Here is a 17,428-nt window from a genome sequence, read left to right as displayed (position 1 = left end):
GTGTTCAAGAAACCTGTCTTGGATGTTTTGAGCTTTGTGGTTAACCATCCATTAGAAGATGGGTAAACTTCTGTCACACAGGGATGGACATGGCCAGAGGCAGGCTGTGGGTGTTTAAATGCTTAGTTCATCCCAAAGTGGTAATAGAATATCCCCTGTCACAGAACAAATGGAGTCTCAGCATGCCATACCAGTATTATTCCCATCTTATATTGTTTTATTTTGGTGAGCCTCAGTTTCCTGTCACCTGATGTAGTCGCCTGCTGCTGTAGCCCATCTTCATCAAGGTTCAATGTGTTTTGAGTTCAGAGATGCTCTTCTGCATACCTTGGTTGTAACAAGTAATTATTTGAATTACTGTTGCCTTCCTTTCAGTTTATGCATTTCTCTGAACTCGGGATATTTTCAGTTATTTTCAGATGGCTGTGCAGGAAACTCCAAGGGGATCAGCAGTTTCTGAAACTCAGCTTTGTTGTTGGTGCCAGATGGATTGGCCTATGTTCAGTTACTTAAATCACCTTTCTTCCCCTTTTCCATCTCGACATACATAAGTACACTGCCATACTGTTGCTGCCAGTATGGCGAAGATTTTATCTTTTGGTGATTTTTATAATTGTTTTTATAATTGTTCCCTATTTGAACAGGATCTATTTGGAATTTTGGAATAAGAATTATTTTTATTAGTCAAATATGACAACAATTGTAGTTTAAAGTGATGCAAATTAGAAAAAGTTAAAACTTTTGAAACCCAAAATTTAATTATTTCAGCACAACTTTAACAAAAATAGAATAATATTAAAATTAAACATTTCTCAGTGGTATATCCCTTCAAGCAAACACCTTTAAAAGGCAAAACACCCAATAATCAACCAAACAAAATGATATCTTTTGGCAAGGAACTAACAACAGTTGTAAAGAATAATAATATAAAATTTAGTGACCAGTACAAACAAACAAAAAAGGCTTGTAATTTTTCCAATACACTTAGGCCAGAAGAATTAAAATAAGAAAAATAAAAGATGCCAAGGAGTAAAATACATGGAGGTAAAGGAAATTCATTTGGCATCAATTAAAACTGACATGTTCGCATTCTTCCATATTATTCTGAAATGAAGCACTTGACAGGATGAAGTACACTCAAGACAGGTAAACAGTTACAGGGATACCTCGTGAAAAAAGAAAGACTCTATAGCCATCAATTATAACAGTTTGAATGTGTTTGTATGCAAAAACTGGTAATTATAGGCAAAAACAGGATGCTCTAAAGATTTCTATACAGTATGTAACGTATAGGGTACAGAATGAGGACACAGACGCTGCTTAATGAAATATCAAGCATGGAGGCAAAACTGTTCACACATCATAAGCATGTACATTTTAAATACTGCATTCACTAAACGTAAACTGTCATATTTTGCACTTTTTTCCACACCATTTCAGTGTTTACTTTTATTTATTTCAAATTAATGTTGTGCTGAAGACATTAAGACCGCTCCTTTGTGTCTCCCACTGTTCCACCTGCCACAGCAGAATCCAATTAAAAAGGTCAGTTTAATAAACTCAGGAGCATCCTCAGAGCAACAGCAAAATAGAGGCAAATGATTGTGCATTTTACAGTCAAGTGGAGTAATCAGGAACTGCGTAAGCCACACTTGTGTAACGTTCGGATTTAGGCAGCCTCAGCGTAGGGAAAACCCAAGAAAGCAGCTATTATCAACACTCCCACGAGGCGTCACTGTCAGAGATTGTGAGTGCTTCTCAACAAGGATTAAAACTGAACGTTGTTCAGTCAAAATACATTCTTATTTCAGTGCTATTTTCAAACATGTATTATCAGTGCTCGCTTGCAAGATGAACACATCGAGTTTCTGTGTTCATTTTCTGAGGCCAGCCTTGCTGAGTGTACGGATTACCATTTAAGATGTACCACCAAAAGAAGACCCTTAATTTCTTTGTCTCAGCACAGAATCTACAGAGTAGACACTGGCAGTGAGTTACACCCACCAATACATTACACAGCCACAGACAATTCTACTTTCTTCCCACTCCAAGCTACCTCTTCTTGAACTAAGATGAGTTCCCCTGCTGCTCCCGATAACATTAACCACCACCATTAAAGTAAAGACACTCGGTCCGCTCCGATCAGCACCTGTTACCGCGAGGGCTCCAGCGATCCTGTGACCTGGAAGTTTATGCCGTCTCCTGGCAGTGGCGAGGGGATAAGAGGGCAGAGCCAGCAGATGTACCAACGCAGGCCCAGTGTGTGATGCAGGTTGCCAAAGAGTCCCAGGCTGTAGGGTCGGCGGGAGGAATACCACTCCCTGGTGGTCTGACCACGAAACAGCAGGTAGAGATGGAAGAAGAAGAAGGAAGACACCAGCAGGAAACCCACCACGCATGTGTCTGCGATGAATGCGAAGGCAAAGGCACGTGCTGAGACCTGGCCTGGGGTGACGAGGAACAGCAGCACACATTAAATCACAGCAAGTGATTACAAATCCAGGCAAACTGAGGTCTGTGATTCATCTCATCACCAATCAACCAGAGGCAAGAGGACAGTATCAGTTTTACTTAACCCGTAGAGTTTCTAAAATACAAACTAAAATATGTATTTCTGAATAATTCTAAATATTTTTTCATAGATCTTAATAGTCAGAGATGTAAAAATAATGGAGATGAACTAACTGTATATTTGGATCTGATATTGACATTTAGCTGATTTTTTTTTGTGGTTACTAAGATATGTGATCAGTAATGATACCAGTCAACAGTGGGAATATCAGCCAATACCAAGCGAAATCAGACAGCAATAACGATAATTTTTCTTTAAGCAGAGATGACAGTATCCTCTTTCCTTCAGTTTTAATACATTATGTTCATTTAGCAACATCTATAAGTTCAAACAGAGTGTCAAACAGTTAGTATCACAGTAATAATGTGCATGAGACGCTCCAGCTGTGACAAACCAGATCGTACCTGAAACAAGCATGATCCAGGGTATGAGCAGCAGCAGGATGCTGTGTACCGTCACACCCTCCTTCAAGATGACAATGAAGACCTCTGCGTTCATCAGGGTGGCGTACAGGAGCCCCGACCACATGAAAAACAAGCAGCTCAGGAAGTAGCGGTAATTGCGGAAGCCCACGCACTGGCCAAAAAAGACGCAGTGGTGATCCCGCCGCAGCACGCACACCTTGCAGTCGTAGCAGTGGGAACAGCGCGGAGGAGTGTGCGTCTCACATGTGTAACAGTACCTTTGAATAAAAGACAGACTTTTTTTAATGTATGGTTATTAGTAAATCTATTTTATTGTGAGCATCAAAAATAAAGATTGTGTTGAGCCACACGTTAATAATTCAAATGAACACCTGCTTTGGAATAAAGTGTGAAGCAAACTTTAGATCTGGCAAAAAGCAAAAATCTCACTTCTTTGCTGCCGTTAAATTAATTATTTATGGTTCCCGATCTCGCATTTTTCAGATTTTAGAAAACCTACAATCTGTTTCAGTTGTCAGCAGAGGTTATATTTCTTGTTAACATGCAGTACATGTTATGCAATGCTAAATTTTGTTATGTAATCACCCCCACCCCTTTTATCGCATTGCACAGTTGTAAGCAAAGATTTACTGCAAATTTAATCTGATCACTTCACTCAAACATAAACATCTCATCTCACATCTAAGTCACAAATAATCTGTTAGGATTCAGTGTTTTTCCTAGCTTGTCTCTCTTTAAAGCCTAAAACAATATGTCAAGGAATTCTTGCCTCTGCCTTGCTTATACCTCATGTTGGGCAGGATAGGGAAGCATACAGGAAGTAGTTTTTCTGATTCGATGCTTTATGAAGGTTACAAAATACAAATTAGTTGCCCAGAACATTATTTAAATCAAGATTCTTATCAAATCATGACGACAACAACAACAAACCCGAAGCGCACAAAGCAGGTAGCTGTAGATAGGTGGCAATATTAAACATACAATGTGCTGTGCATCAAATGTTCATTTCTACAGCTGTTTAATCCTCACCTCCACCCTTGGCCGAGGACTTCTCCTCCCAGGAACACTCCCTTGATGCTGGGACTAGTTTTCATGAAGAGCAGGGCGTTCCAGCAGATGTTCCCCAACATGAAATACTGGGCCAGCAAGTGGATTAATTTCCACCGAGAGGACCACTGAGTCTTCTTCTGGTCTGGCTCCAGCGGAGCCTCCACCGACACCAGGTAACTCACCTCTCCGGTTATGGAGAAAACCAGGAACGTGTTAAGGACCACAGGGAGGTAGTGACACATCTTCTCCACCCTGCAAAACACCTTACTAGCTATACTCGTCATGTTTTATTTGAAATTGCACCTAAAAGTGAATAAGGAAAGCGGAAGGAATGCTTTAGCCGACGCACAGCGGTAAGCGTTGGCTAGTTTAACTAGCCTAAAACAATCTAAATTAGCCTCTCGCGTGAGATAAAGTCAAACACATGAAATAAAAAAAATGCCTTACGTGTCTTCCGGAAAGTTACAGTAGCGTAAGAAAATAAATGGTACCGTTTTAATCTTTAAAAACCTCACTGACAAGCACGATCTCTGATTGTGGACGGAATCTCGTCTGCTAGTAGGTGTTACATGAAAATATATCCGCAATGCAACAATATACTTTGGTTCCACCTCTAACTTGCCATGGGTAAAACATGACTAAATCACTCGCCTTTAGCCCTTTATTTGTATATAACTGTGTGTATCGTTTTTTTTTTTACGTCCCAAAATGTATTTCTGTGTGTCAGCAGGCACCATTTTGGTGTAAATTTGCTTCAACCACAACCCTGTTTTGAAGAAAGAGAGAAAACAAAGCAGCTTCCCCTCTTGTTAATCTGTTCAGTTTTGTAGCAGGTATACTTTTTGCGACAGAACTGCAAAAATATTTTTTATTACTTCTGGTTTGAAGGTGAATCAAATTTTCTCCAAGTCAGAGAAGCTCACCTTCGGCCCTAAGTATCACATGAATTTTTCATTATAGAAATGATAGACTAATTTCTAATCCTGTACATCCTGGTCGCTCCTAATGAAGATCTGAGCATTTTCAACTGTGTCTCACTCTCACTGTCATCTTGTACATCATACCCTTCACTCTTGCTGCTATCCTTCTGTCCCAGATCACCCCTGGCACTCATCTCTGCCCACCCCACTTTGCCTGTACAGTCTTCTTCACCTCTTACGCAGTTTCCGTTGGTTTTGATGGTTGACCCCAGGTATTTAAATTTATCAGCCTTCACACCTCCACCTCTTGCAGCTTCAGTGTTACACATAGATTATTATAGATGGTATTCCACTGATGCCTGCTACATGCCCTCAAAATACCAGATATTAGGTATAAAAATCATTTTGATTATGTTATACTAAGGGCTCACACATTTGCATAAATACAAGTTCCAATAACTTGGTTACCCACTTACCAATAAAGTTGACCTCGCTGCTGTTTAACCTCATTAGCATGTCGATATGTTGATTGGACAGCATGTCTTTGGTCCCTCCTCTGTTGAAACACAGCCTTTAATCCCTGGTAATCTGCTCATCTACTGAGAGCCCACAGTCATGGCTGCACCAAAGGAAAATTTGCTGTCTCTTGGGCGTCTGAACTGCTCAGAAAAAAACACTTTCACCAAAGAAAGACAAATCTGTGGAAATAAGAGGTTAGACCACCTAAATGGTACCACATTTGCAGAGAATGGTGGATGATTTTGTCTTTAAAATCTTTTAAACTCTTAAAATGTGACATAATTTAAGTGTGTATGCAGTTTTTATATGAAAAGTAATGTTCACAGTCAAGACTAGTTTTATTGGCAAGTCTAAGAAGCAGATGCTGCCATGTCTTCTGGAAAAATGGGCTGTACGTAGATGGAAAGTGTGTGTGTGTGGCTTAGATGACCATCCTGCTGCTTCATGACCTCTTTCTCTTACAGTGTTAACAAGCTGGTGTTGTTGCAAGATGACCCTTCAGCTCTTCACACTCAGGATCATCTGTAAGTTAGCGAGATGCTTTCTCAGTAAGTGTTTTTTAAACTCCAAGTTTTTATGTGTGTGTCCTATTCAAGAGTGATGCACCTGCAGCAACGCTGGCAGGAGCTGAAGGAAAGAGAGCACATAGCCCAGCAACAAAACAGGCAGCTGCTGCAGCAGTTTGAGAAGGCCCAGGACACACTGAAAGGGATGTTGGCCCGCAATGCTGCCATGAAAGTGATTCGGGTGTGTAGATGTGCAGAAAACAGACCCATTAAACACACTGGAAGAAATCTATTCTTTCCTCGTGAAGCTCTTAAAATAAACTATTGCTTTGACCCCTGCAGATGGAGTATGAGAGATACCTGGAGGAGAACTCCCCCCGCTGGAAGCAGCAACTTAAGGAGAAGAGACAGGCAGCTCAGAAGAAGGTACAAGTAATGCACAGCATGAGCTGATTATTCACAAAGTTAAAGTGTCTGGTCAAAATGTAGAGCTGGTTTGTATTTGCTGCCTTACTTGCAGTTGTGTTTACATACACTCTCGTTGGCATGAATGTAATTCTGGGCTTTTAATTATTATTTTTTTCCAAGGTAGAATGATTGTACAGCATACATCTTTAATAATGACGCTAAATAATTGGGTGTACAAGTTAGAATTTATTTTAGATCTTTTCTAATCCACACAGGGTCAAAATTATACGTACACACGTTTTAATTTTAATGATGCTGAAGCTTCTACAAAGTCTTTTAACACAATTGACCACATTTGGTAGCTTCTCTTTGCCTGCATGAAAAAGGACTCACTAGACTCAATGAACAATGGGAAAGTCCAAGGAACTTTGGGAAGATCTAAGAGGGAGAGCTGTAGGTTTACTTTTTGGGAAGGTCTATTGGAACCATTTCTAAATAACTGTAGATTCCAGGACCAGGATAATCAGTTTAATTAGTTATATTTAACTCAATTTATTCAGATTTATTCACTTTGCTGAGATATTCAGGAACAATCCAGGAACCACACAGGCTCAAGCCTTTCATGAACTGGAAAGCTGCCGGTACACCAGCATCACTGTCCACAGTTAAGCTAATTTTACATTCCCATAGACTGAGAGGGTGCCGACCAAGAAAGAAGCCACTGCTACTAAATCAACAACTTCAAGCCCGACTAAAATTTGCAGCTCCCTACACAGAAAAGTCAAACACCAAGGTTTTATAGTCAGACAAGACAAAGATCGATTTATGTCGGCAATGACAACAGGTGTGTTTGGAGGAGTAAAGATGAGGCTTTCAAACTGAAGAAAACTGTTGTAAAGCATGGAATGGAATGGATAAGGCCAGCTAACATTAAGCTTCTGGAATGGCCTTCCCAAAGCTGGACCTCAACCCTATTGAAAATGCATGGATGCTTGAAAGTTGAGTCAATGCCAGGAACCAACCAATTGAAATGAACTCTACCAATTCAGCAAAGAGGAGGGGTCAAATATCCAACCATAATTATGCCAAAAGCTTGTTGATTGCTGGTTCATCTAACCATGTGTTAGTGGGGGCGTGCAAATTTGTGCACCCAATTCTTGTTTTTTTTAAAGTCATTAAATATGTATGCTTTACAATCATTCCACCCAACAGTTCAAAGAAATCATGAAACAATCAAAATGACAGTGACATTCATGTCCATCATAAGTGTATGTATATTTCTGATCACAGCTGTATTTGATAGCACTTTCAATGTTTCCACTTCCTCTCACCTCAAAATGACAAATGCAAGGAGATTAAGAATATCCATGTTCCAAAATCCAAAGTCATTTTTCTTTATTTACAACTGATGCCATGTCTTTCTGACAGTGTATTAAAGAAACTGTTTCTTCAACAGAAAATGGACGACTATTTGAAGTCATGTTTAAAGAACACGGACGTGATGAAATCTTCTGCAGGTAAGTCTTTATGCTGTGGGGCTCACTTTAGGAAATGACTAGATCACATTTATGGTTTAGTGGTAATAATCTGGTCTCATGTGTTATCTTGAAGATTGAGGTGTTCAAATATTTTATTTAAAGTTAGTGTGACAAACACCAGTCGAACATGTATCCTTGTTTTCAGGTCCACCCACGGAGCCACAAAAAACTGCTACACCTCAAGGTTACTCTGACTACAACCAAGATGGCTCCTCCCATCTTCCCCACACGCAGTCCTCCTGGTTGAGCTGCAGTCAATCCCAGATAGCCAGATTTCCTACCAGAGTTCCACCCATCATTCCTCACCCATATCCGCTTTACTATCCCGCCTCCGCACCCGGACAGTACCATCATCCCTGGCACAGGCAGGATCTACAAGGCAGGGCTTCCCTACAGCCTGACTACCCCTGGTACCAGCCTGCTGGTGCAACTGGAACTCCATCATACTCCGAGGCCCTGTGGGGCCAGCTTTATATGGAGGAGCCTTTACGTGACTCAAGGGTTTCGCAGACTGTGGGAGAGGAGGATAAAATGAGCAGAGTGCTGAGCTCACAGAGGGAGAGGAGCATCAGAAGCAGCAGCAGTCGTTCGTCCCACGAGTTAGACGTTAAACCAGGTGAATACACAAAAATAAATACTTTTCTTACACGAGTCTTTGTGCGTATTCAGCATGTGTGTGGACTTGTTTTGTGTTCGTACATTCTGTATCTAGTCCGTCTGTCCAGCAGTCACAGTGAGAGCAGTGAGAGTGGCAAGGATTCCAGCAAAAAGGCGGGGAAGGAGAAGGGAGGAAGAAAACAGCATGTCTCTTCAGACAGAGAGAGATGCAGCCCTCAGGAGTAAGCAGCATTCTTGTAGATGTGACTTTGAATTCATTGGATCCCACTGATGTATCATCTCCCCTTAGTTTCTTCCCTTCATGCTGCACCAGTCTGCTAAATGTGTTCTGAATACCCTTCATCAATACCCCCCTCAATTTATAGGCGCATTCCTGTCTCCTTTAAAAAAAAAAAATGTAGTTGATTTATGTGTGTCCTAATCTTTCTGGTGCAATTACTTGCCTTTGATCACAGCACAGACAGAAGCTGCAGGAAAAGAGAGCACAGGAATGACAGTAAAGGTCAAACTGGCTGGACATGAAGCTGGGGATAGTATTTAAAGGCGTGTGGCAGTCACACTAACAACTTAGCACTAAACCACATTTTATAGAAAACATCACGTTCTTGTTACCTCCTAATTTTATATAAATTAACTTTTAAGTTTTAAAAAATATGTATTAGTTAAACGGCACATGCTGTAGAGGAGGTCACAAAAGATCAGAAACAAGTCTTCTCCTCTTGCTTTATTTCTTAATACTTATTACTGTTTTAGACTGGCAAATTCATTCATCCATTCTTCCATCTTTTAGGTTTTCTAGGAATTCGAGTGCCATTCACATTCACTCAGTTAAAGTGGCCCAAAGTTCAGAAAGCAATGCCTCCTCAGAGAAAAGCCTGAGGAGCAGTAGGAGAAGGAGAAGTGGGGAGCTTTCTGTTCAATCACCAGGATTTCAGGAGGCAGAGGAAAGGACTGCGAGTAAGGGAGGTGACTCAGAGAGTCAGGACACTGGTGAGGAGTCAGGAAGTTTGAATGAGGCATACGAGGGTGAAAAAGCAGGGAATCAAAATCATGAAGAGAAAACAAACAGATGCAAAGAGTCAGGATCCCAGCGGGAGAAGGAATCAGAAAGTGACAGTGCAAAGAATAAAAACGATGATGTCAGTGAAGTAGAAGAGCAGGACAGTAGCAGTGCTGAGCAAAGCAGCACAGGAGAAAAAGTTAAAGGTAAGACAGAGGAAAACCTGGAAGCTAAAGAAGACGGTGAAGAAAAAGAGAAGAGTCAAACAGATAAAGAACAAGATGACAGTGATACCAAACAAGGTGATGGTGCTTCTGCCAAGGACGCAACAGAGGAAGCAGAAACATCTACAGGTGATGAAATGGAGGAACAGGGAGGTGAAGAACAGTCAATCAGGCTGAAGAACGAAGGCACTGAGAACAGAAAACAGGGTGCTGCCTCCTCTCAGGACGAAGAGGATGGAAGTGAAGGCAGTGAAGAAGAAGAGGATGAGGACTTGAATCAACAGGAGGATGACGAAAGCGAAGAGGAACACGGGAGTGAGGAAGATCAGATAGATTCAGACGACTGCATCGTCACACCACAAGAAAAGAGGTAAGACGATGAAGGATTGAAATATTCCTCACAGACATCATCACAAAAAAAATCGAATGTAATCCTGTTTTTAGATCTACACAGATTATAACCGAGGAGGCAGCTCAGGAACAGGAAGAGGGTAAAACAGGATCTGATAATGACGACTCAAACGAAGTCAGTGATGAAGAGGATATTGAGAACCTTCTTGCGCCTCAAGAAGAAACTCAGCAAAAGTAAGTACTCTTTTAACTGACTGACTTAAATTACAATGTGAAACGTGCCTCTTACTTTTCTTTTACCTTGTAGAGAAAAGTATCTGAGAGGTGAAGAGAAGCCCAAAGGTACAGTATAACCAGTCTTTACAGTAACATTAGAAAGGCTGCAGGACTTCTGATTTATGCTCAATTTATTTTCCAGCGAGTTTTCACAACATGGGAATTTTTCAAGTGGAGCACGACAAGCCGAAGACGGAGGACCCAAATGACTCTGATGAGTTTGATCATTTTTATGACTAAATGTACTGCTGTGCAAGTTAAAAGAGACAAACCACATTCAAAATAAAGTACTGCAGAGTATTATAATTAGTTTTATAATAATACATTAAAAACAGAAACAACAGGCTATTTAATAACTGTTTTATTTCTTCTTGTTTTAATTAAAGGCATTTTTGAATGTTACAATCTTAAACTGGAATACAGACTGTACTCAGGCTTCCCTGCAAACACAAAATTATTTTCATTTTGAGCTGCAAAAGCAACAGGATTTTTCAGCGTGTTACTTTTTCCTCCTGTTAGAGACACAGGAAGATAAAAAATCTGGACAACAATAAAACTTAAGTGGAAGAGACACAATGTTACAAAAGCTGTACAAAGGGCAACAATAATTTGTTGAAAAAGAAATTATTGCTGCTGTATTTGACTGATAACCCATCAGTTATGAGCACAGTACACTTCAACATGTTCAAGGTATAAAAATAAACCAATATACAAAATAATTTGAAATGGTTTTCCAGCAGCATGCCTGTAGCACAGCTGGTCCTGGTTAAACCAGCTCATTTCTGGTGACAATTAGAAGTGAAAGTCTGCACTCTTGTTAGATTTTCACCACCTGAGCAGTCAAACATGGGCTCACCCTCTTCCCGTCTTCTGACTGAGGACTGCGCTGGATGAGCAGCCGCCCGTACGTCCCGCCCACCTGGCCTTTGGTCAGCCGTCCAGGGTTGACACACACACAGCCGACCACGTCCTGAAGATGGGAGGAGATTTTAGATGACATAACACTCGTAAAAACTAAAAAAAAAAAATAGTCACGTGTTTAAAAAAACCAAAAACATGTTTTACTTTATATTATCAATGCAATAACTGATGATCCTGCAATCAATTACCTCAATAAATGTGTATATATAGGATGTCAAGGGGAAGACGAGTTGTTTACCTTTACAAAGTAGCGCATTTCAGAGGGAACAACAAGGATGTCGGGGGTGAGCGGCATTTGGCCGAAACTCTGGAACTTCTCATAATCCATATTTACCTCGTCCGCAGGCGGATACAGTGGGTAGTAACTGGACATGAGAACATGGACACGATCACTAATAATACGTGATCTCAAATAAATAAATAGATCTGAACTCCTTCAGGATTTACCTCCGCTGTGTGAGCATGTGCTTCAGTATACGTGAGAATTTGTCTGAGCCGGTTCCACTGCAATGCAAAACATCAATTTCAACTATGTACACCGATGACCTTCATTGGAAAATATGATCATGTGAATAATTTAAGAAAACGGTCAGCCCTGTTCTTTATAAATCTGCATAAAAATGTAGGTCAGTAACTCACTTTGGTGTTTCTGATCTGCCACCTTGATGTCAGAATTTGGTGCAAATTAGAAAACAGCCTCACTCACCAGCTGATTTCCTCTGCACCCATGTGGATGAGGATGTCAGTTGATGTCAAGCCAATAGTCACCCCGTCAATCAGAAGGGTGCAGGGGTCAGGGACCAGGGTGACACGCTGCAAAGCATGAAGACAAACATTATATAACCTGACACTTACGCATGACATCTCCGGGACTGAAAACCATATTAAAGACAAACAATGCTACACTATTAAAATAAGGTTTGCCACGAGTGCTCAGAAATCTGCTGCATGTGCTCATCAGCACGCAACAACAGTGTCTAACCTGGGTCTGTTCTTTGCTGGGGTGGGGCAGGCTGAACGGAGGCTGTGGGTAGATGAAATGGTGGTGGATGTCTCTCTGAGAAGGCACAAACACCAGCTGACAGCCAACACTGGATTAAAGAAAACGAGAAAACACGAGGCTTCATTGTGGTAAAGAAAATCTGATTTGAACAGGAGGAAAGCACAGTTTAAAAAACAACCAAACGAACAAACAAACCTCGAATCGTTACAGTGTGACTGACCTCTGTCTTAACTTACTTGTATAATGTGATGACATAGTTTATGCAGACATATATGTAATTAACAAGAAAGACAAATTTCATGTGCAGTTGCAAGCAGGTTAAGTCGCAGGGTTTCAGACGGGGTTGCAGCTATAATGTCCTTAAGGCACAGATTTAAAACAAAAGCGAAAAAAACTGTAACTTTCGGAAAATTGCAGAAAAGGTCACACATGGATCCTGAATTTAACATCACAAAGGAAGTCACATGCATAGCTGTCTGACTCTGAGCTTTGATTAGACAACACATACCTTCTGGTCCCATCCACAATGCTTTCAATGCATCTGGTGAAAATGTTCTCAAAAGTCTCAGTCACCTGGGCTTTCTATTTAAGAAACACATGGAGATGACAAAGAAAGAAAAACAAACAAACATGTTGATTAAAATGAATTCACACTGCAAATTTGGATATAGAAGCTCAAATTAGATCCTTCTATGCAAAACGTGTACGAGTAGACGGTATTTTATGATGAAAAAAAAACAAAAAAACTTTCTGTGATTGCTATACTGCACCTGTCGGTTTCATTGATCTGTTATTGTGGTCAATCCAGTGGTACGCTTTTTATTTCCAGACCCAATAACACTGAAACTAATCGTCTTATTTGTGGGTTAAGTGTTATATTTTGAAGGATAACACAGAAGATTTATTCAGCAAGTGATACCTATTAGTTTTTGTCTACACACATATCCCTTTTAAAGCATTTTGACTTGTGCAAAAATGCACGCGAAAGGTTCCCCCGTGCGCTGTGCACACTCAAAAACAAGAAAAACACGGTCTCTGTCCCACTGACCTCAATCTGTTCATGTTTGGAATCCACAAATGGGCCCAGCTGTGGAAGAGAAACAAGAAATAGGAAAACCAGACAAAACAGAGTCATGGGAGGACTGTCTCCCTCATAGATACACTCCTGACAGTGTGTATGTGAGCTTTAGTGGAAATTCTGTCATGGATAGTGTCTGTTTTATGATGGAACAACAAGGGAGACTGTACCAGCAGGCAGACATCAGGACGATCCCTGACAATAACATTGATTAAGTCCACCAGGGGGTCAAAGGTCAGACTGTCAGAGGGAGCGTACGGTCCACAGGCCACCAGTACATTCAGTGGCTCTGCAACAAATGAAGAGTGTGGAGTGTAAGAAGATGGCTTTAAGTTCAAGCTAAATCTGAAAAATTGATCAGACAGATCTTACCCTCATCTGTCTCCATTTTCATGTCAGAACTGTAGAACGGCAGAGGAACAGCCTAAAAGCACAACAACGTTACAAGAGTTTTCACAAACAGGCGAAAAGTGTTAAAGCCAACAACTTAGAACCGACCTCATAGAATTTGGAAGCCACCAGTTTTCTTCCTGTAGTGTTCATACCCTCCATCACCACCACCTAAAAAAAAAAAAAAAAACAGAACAGGAGCATTTAGATAAATGTTTTCTTACATGTGGGTTTGTTGGAAAGAGCTGCAAAAACAAAGCTACATGCTTCTGCTGATAAAAGGTTTCCTATAATTCTGAAAGTTTATTTTTATGAGGGGGAAAAACTGTCAGAGCTCTCGGTCAGACACCGGGTCAGTCTCAAGCCCATGTCCTTGGCATGCTCTGTTACTCTTGGTGGCCATATAACCTGCTGCACATAAGCTCAGTGCACAGGCAAAGGAGAAACCACCGACTGGTCATTAGGAAGGACCTCACTGGCATACCCATTTCTAGTTTCATCTGTCAAAGTAAGCGATTTCATTCAGCTCACCTGACCAGGAAAAAGGGAATACTCTTTAAGCTCCGATAGGTCAACAGGTACTTGCTGACCGCCTTGTTCTGGTCCAGCCTCTAGCAGGACTGACTGTGCATTCAGTTTGCCATTACTGTCACAGCAAATCTGTCCTAGCACAGTTATACTGTCCTGGAGGGAAGAAGACGCAAACCCAAGAAAGAAGTTAACTTTTAATCAAACAAATAAGCAGGTTTGATTTTACTCCTCAATATATATGATTTTAAGAGAAAACAATTCAGTGATGTAACGTAACATTTTATAGCAATGTACTATTATTTAATAATTTATTGTTTAAGCAGTGGGGATGAATCTTTAATTTAAAAGTTTTCCACAGGTGTCATCTCTTCTGTACCTGGGCAGGCAGAGAGACGGGGGAGAACTCCTCAATGCTGAAGTGAGTCCTGAGTCCTTCTCCTAGCTCCTCAATCTTCTCTGTCAACACTGGGAAAGACCCAGAAAAAAAATATTATCCAAATGTTCTGGGGTATATTTATTTAGTGATTTTACACCCAAACATACAGGAAATCTTTAATCAAGTGTGTGCAGCTATGTACCGTTTCGAACATCTCGCAGCCTCTGGAACATGTATTTGTAGCTGCTGTTAAGGGAATCTTCCGGTCCTTCCAATATCTCAACTTGGACACCTGCACCTGGATCTTTCCTGCCCACCCAACGGGTGCCCTGCACAGCCCCAAACGTGGCCACCACCTCTCCCTTTCCTCCCCGCTGGCTGTACTTCTGTGAGGGTGTCGCACTTCCAAAGAGATAAGGGGAGAAGGTCACTTAAAGTGACAGTGATGCAAATACAAAGGTTTATCTTTAAAAAAAAAGCTTTCTTTTTAAACTTTAACACAACCAGAGAGCATAATTTTCACGTTTTCAAAAATAATCAGAGCAGCATGGGGTGGAGAGTACTTGGGAGAGAAGCTGGCTGGAGACAGCAGTATGCTCGGGCTGGCCATCAGAGCTGCAGTTCTCTTTGAATGAGGACGCTCTGGTGTCGTCAGAGGTCGTTTCTGAGAGCCCTGTACCGACAGGAACAAACACAGTTAGGATCTTGTCTGTCTACATAGACTCAAACTCACTCTGCGGGAGACCCACGAGTTACATCTAGCTTATCTTAGCTTTTAAAGGCAGATCAACAAAAAAAACCTAAAGCATAAATGGATAAATTTTTTTTAAAAGTTACGAAACTTTATTTCTTTTGTTCAGATTAGATAACGCTCTGCTGCTGACAAGCAAGAAGTGTTTGGTTACCTTAGCAGGAGTAGAGTAAGAATCTAAGAGATCCTCCTCCTCTTCCTCAGCTTTTATTCTGATTCATTTTGTCAAAGTCTATGACTCAACAGCAACATTAGCAGACACAAATCAAAGAAAACACGTGACTCCAGGCAGTGCAGATAGATGGGTCTTTATGCTCAAGCATCAGTGTGAAGGATACAAATCATCAATCATGCTAATGTCTCTCATTCTACTGGCTGCTTCTTCCTTTCGGGAGGTTTTTCTGGATTTGATCCTCTTGTTCAAAACCTGTAAGATGACAAACATGCTGCATTTATAAGGAGCAGAGAATGACTAAATTGTTGCATATTTAATAAGTAATTTGTAATGCATATTAAAATCTGTGGTCCTGTTACCTCATGTTCAAACTGCTCCAGAGTGTCCGTGGTGAGCTTCACGCCTTGTTTTGTGGCGCTATAGGCAACCCACTCATGCAGTATCTCTTGTGCCTGCAGTCTGTTACAAATACACTGCTCCACCACTGAAATGGAGGAGATATGAGGGAAAACAACCTAGGATTTAATCTGAGTGTCTGAGAAAATATTAGATGCAAGTACAATGTGAATTAATTTTGTGGGACACAACTTGCAGTGAATAATTACTGTTCCTGATCTTTAAAAATGGCTTAGTAATTATAAAAGACGTATCAATGAAATCAAAACAAAAAAAGCAGATTTCTAATTTACTTGACTTGTGAAAGTAAGTTATCAAGAAGAAAAATGCTATTTTAGTCAAAAGCTTTAACTAACAAAATCGCATGCACATGGGTATATAAATATTATGACTGATGACAACAGCTTAAACATGTCACAACACTACATTACTGCTATCCTGGGTACGGTAGAGTCCTCGATGATTACAGTGATAATGCACTTAGCTTCTTTGCTAACACACTCTCCCGTGTAAAGCTTCAATCCATATGAGAAAAACGGTCATCTTAGTTAGCAACTTACTTTTGTCGAGGACGGAATCATCTTGATAGGGTATATCGAATATTTCCAGCTCAGTCTTTAAGCTCTCTGTAGTTACTAGCGACATGGTTTTATGATACACAGTTACTACGTTGTGGAAAACGTCAAAAGCTCCAATGTTGTGATGATAGCTGCTAACGTTAGCTTTACTCTTACTTCGCGACAATGCCGCCGACCCTAGTTTTGTTTTAACTACACGGCTTCTAAATACTACCTACAGGCGGTTCGCTGTTAGACAGCAGAAACTAAATAATAATGGTCAACCTGATGCCTGTTTCATTTTACCGCGAAAAAGCGCTGTTCGTGTTGGCGGCCGGAATGTACGTCACATTCGTAACAGTAATAAACGGAAGTTGGCGGTCCCACAAAAATAAAAGCCTGTCCTGGTAACTTAGATTTTTTTCAAACTTTTTCAGTGTCCCACTTCAGAAGCAGAAAAACGAAAACGCCCCACAGTTTAATCATCCAATAACAATTAAAAGCAAAGGACGCAAGAATTCTATCTGAATAATGGTCAGACAAGTGGCAACAAACTATCTATTTATACTTATTTAATCATCTGGTTGTCTGCTCCATGGTTGTCTGGGAATCACTGGATAACATATGTGTGTTTAACTATTGGATAGCACTGGTCTGGGTAACACAATTCTCAGATCTTTTTACAGGTGTGCAGTGTGTGTTAATGATACTGCTCTGCTGCTGGCAGAAAGTCTCTGGAGCTGGCAGTTGTGTCCTTGCAGAAGATCAGCAGCAGCAGCCCGTCATTGATTGAAGATATGTACATCAGCAGATGCAGGAACAGGGCTACCAGTATCAAAAACG

The 17,428-nt window shown here is 40.7% G+C and overlaps 3 protein-coding genes across 5 annotated transcripts; 1 reads left to right on the top strand and 2 right to left on the bottom strand.

Moving 5' to 3' along the window:
* Positions 1-731: 731 nt before the first annotated feature.
* zdhhc24 (zDHHC palmitoyltransferase 24) lies at positions 732-4,642 on the bottom strand. 2 transcript variants are annotated; one of them, XM_085296615.1, is made up of 4 exons: positions 4,495-4,642; positions 4,027-4,350; positions 2,977-3,254; positions 732-2,445 (listed from the first exon to the last, which is right to left on the bottom strand). In XM_085296615.1, exons 2-4 carry the CDS (start codon positions 4,329-4,331, stop codon positions 2,153-2,155), a joined length of 876 nt encoding a protein of 291 aa, XP_085152741.1. In that variant the 5' UTR covers positions 4,332-4,350; positions 4,495-4,642; the 3' UTR covers positions 732-2,152. The 2 variants fall into 2 exon arrangements, with proteins under 2 accessions (XP_085152741.1, XP_085152749.1); XM_085296623.1 differs by having other exon boundaries at positions 733-2,445; positions 4,027-4,299; positions 4,495-4,640.
* A 935-nt stretch (positions 4,643-5,577) lies between these two features.
* LOC146582415 (uncharacterized) lies at positions 5,578-10,766 on the top strand. 2 transcript variants are annotated; one of them, XM_085296562.1, is made up of 11 exons: positions 5,578-5,680; positions 5,951-6,010; positions 6,083-6,233; positions 6,335-6,418; positions 7,857-7,917; positions 8,084-8,554; positions 8,651-8,777; positions 9,347-10,150; positions 10,225-10,365; positions 10,439-10,473; positions 10,550-10,766. In XM_085296562.1, the coding sequence occupies exons 1-11, from the start codon at positions 5,583-5,585 to the stop codon at positions 10,645-10,647; spliced, it is 2,130 nt and encodes a 709-aa protein (XP_085152688.1). In that variant the 5' UTR covers positions 5,578-5,582; the 3' UTR covers positions 10,648-10,766. The 2 variants fall into 2 exon arrangements, with proteins under 2 accessions (XP_085152688.1, XP_085152696.1); XM_085296570.1 differs by lacking the exon at positions 5,951-6,010 and having other exon boundaries at positions 5,580-5,680.
* Positions 10,753-16,945, bottom strand: pola2 (polymerase (DNA directed), alpha 2). Its single transcript, XM_085296584.1, has 18 exons — positions 16,589-16,945; positions 15,992-16,116; positions 15,796-15,884; positions 15,612-15,669; positions 15,270-15,379; positions 14,909-15,108; positions 14,707-14,795; positions 14,331-14,483; positions 13,908-13,970; positions 13,782-13,833; positions 13,580-13,698; positions 13,380-13,418; positions 12,840-12,913; positions 12,311-12,419; positions 12,035-12,141; positions 11,776-11,832; positions 11,567-11,693; positions 10,753-11,377 (listed from the first exon to the last, which is right to left on the bottom strand). The coding sequence occupies exons 1-18, from the start codon at positions 16,671-16,673 to the stop codon at positions 11,225-11,227; spliced, it is 1,809 nt and encodes a 602-aa protein (XP_085152710.1). The 5' UTR covers positions 16,674-16,945; the 3' UTR covers positions 10,753-11,224.
* Between the last annotated feature and the right edge of the window lie 483 nt (positions 16,946-17,428).

Source organism: Mchenga conophoros, linkage group LG2 (assembly GCF_057382185.1).
Source record: "Mchenga conophoros isolate Kocher_MC1m ecotype Shallow Benthic linkage group LG2, M_conophoros_male_GT1.1, whole genome shotgun sequence".
Classification (NCBI taxonomy): domain Eukaryota; kingdom Metazoa; phylum Chordata; class Actinopteri; order Cichliformes; family Cichlidae; genus Mchenga; species Mchenga conophoros.
Note: the sequence above shows the minus strand (reverse complement) of the source record. Positions and strands in the feature narration are given on the sequence as shown.

What these genes read in the sequence shown, in the direction of transcription:
- pola2 (XM_085296584.1), bottom strand. Translation starts at nt 16,673, where the DNA reads ATGTCGCTAGTAACTACAGAGAGCTTAAAGACTGAGCTGGAAATATTC. An exon ending in ATTAGCATGATTGATGATTT is followed by an intron (nt 15,670 to 15,795) that starts GTATCCTTCACA and finishes AAAATGAATCAG; the next exon opens with AATAAAAGCTGAGGAAGAGG. An exon ending in CCAAACATGAACAGATTGAG is followed by an intron (nt 12,914 to 13,379) that starts GTCAGTGGGACA and finishes TTTCTTAAATAG; the next exon opens with AAAGCCCAGGTGACTGAGAC.
- zdhhc24 (XM_085296615.1), bottom strand. Translation starts at nt 4,331, where the DNA reads ATGACGAGTATAGCTAGTAAGGTGTTTTGCAGGGTGGAGAAGATGTGT. An exon ending in GTCCTCGGCCAAGGGTGGAG is followed by an intron (nt 3,255 to 4,026) that starts GTGAGGATTAAA and finishes TTTTATTCAAAG; the next exon opens with GTACTGTTACACATGTGAGA. An exon ending in CTGGATCATGCTTGTTTCAG is followed by an intron (nt 2,446 to 2,976) that starts GTACGATCTGGT and finishes TCGTCACCCCAG; the next exon opens with GCCAGGTCTCAGCACGTGCC.
- LOC146582415 (XM_085296562.1), top strand. Translation starts at nt 5,583, where the DNA reads ATGGCTGCACCAAAGGAAAATTTGCTGTCTCTTGGGCGTCTGAACTGC. An exon ending in GAGAGATGCAGCCCTCAGGA is followed by an intron (nt 8,778 to 9,346) that starts GTAAGCAGCATT and finishes TCCATCTTTTAG; the next exon opens with GTTTTCTAGGAATTCGAGTG. An exon ending in AGGTGAAGAGAAGCCCAAAG is followed by an intron (nt 10,474 to 10,549) that starts GTACAGTATAAC and finishes TTTATTTTCCAG; the next exon opens with CGAGTTTTCACAACATGGGA.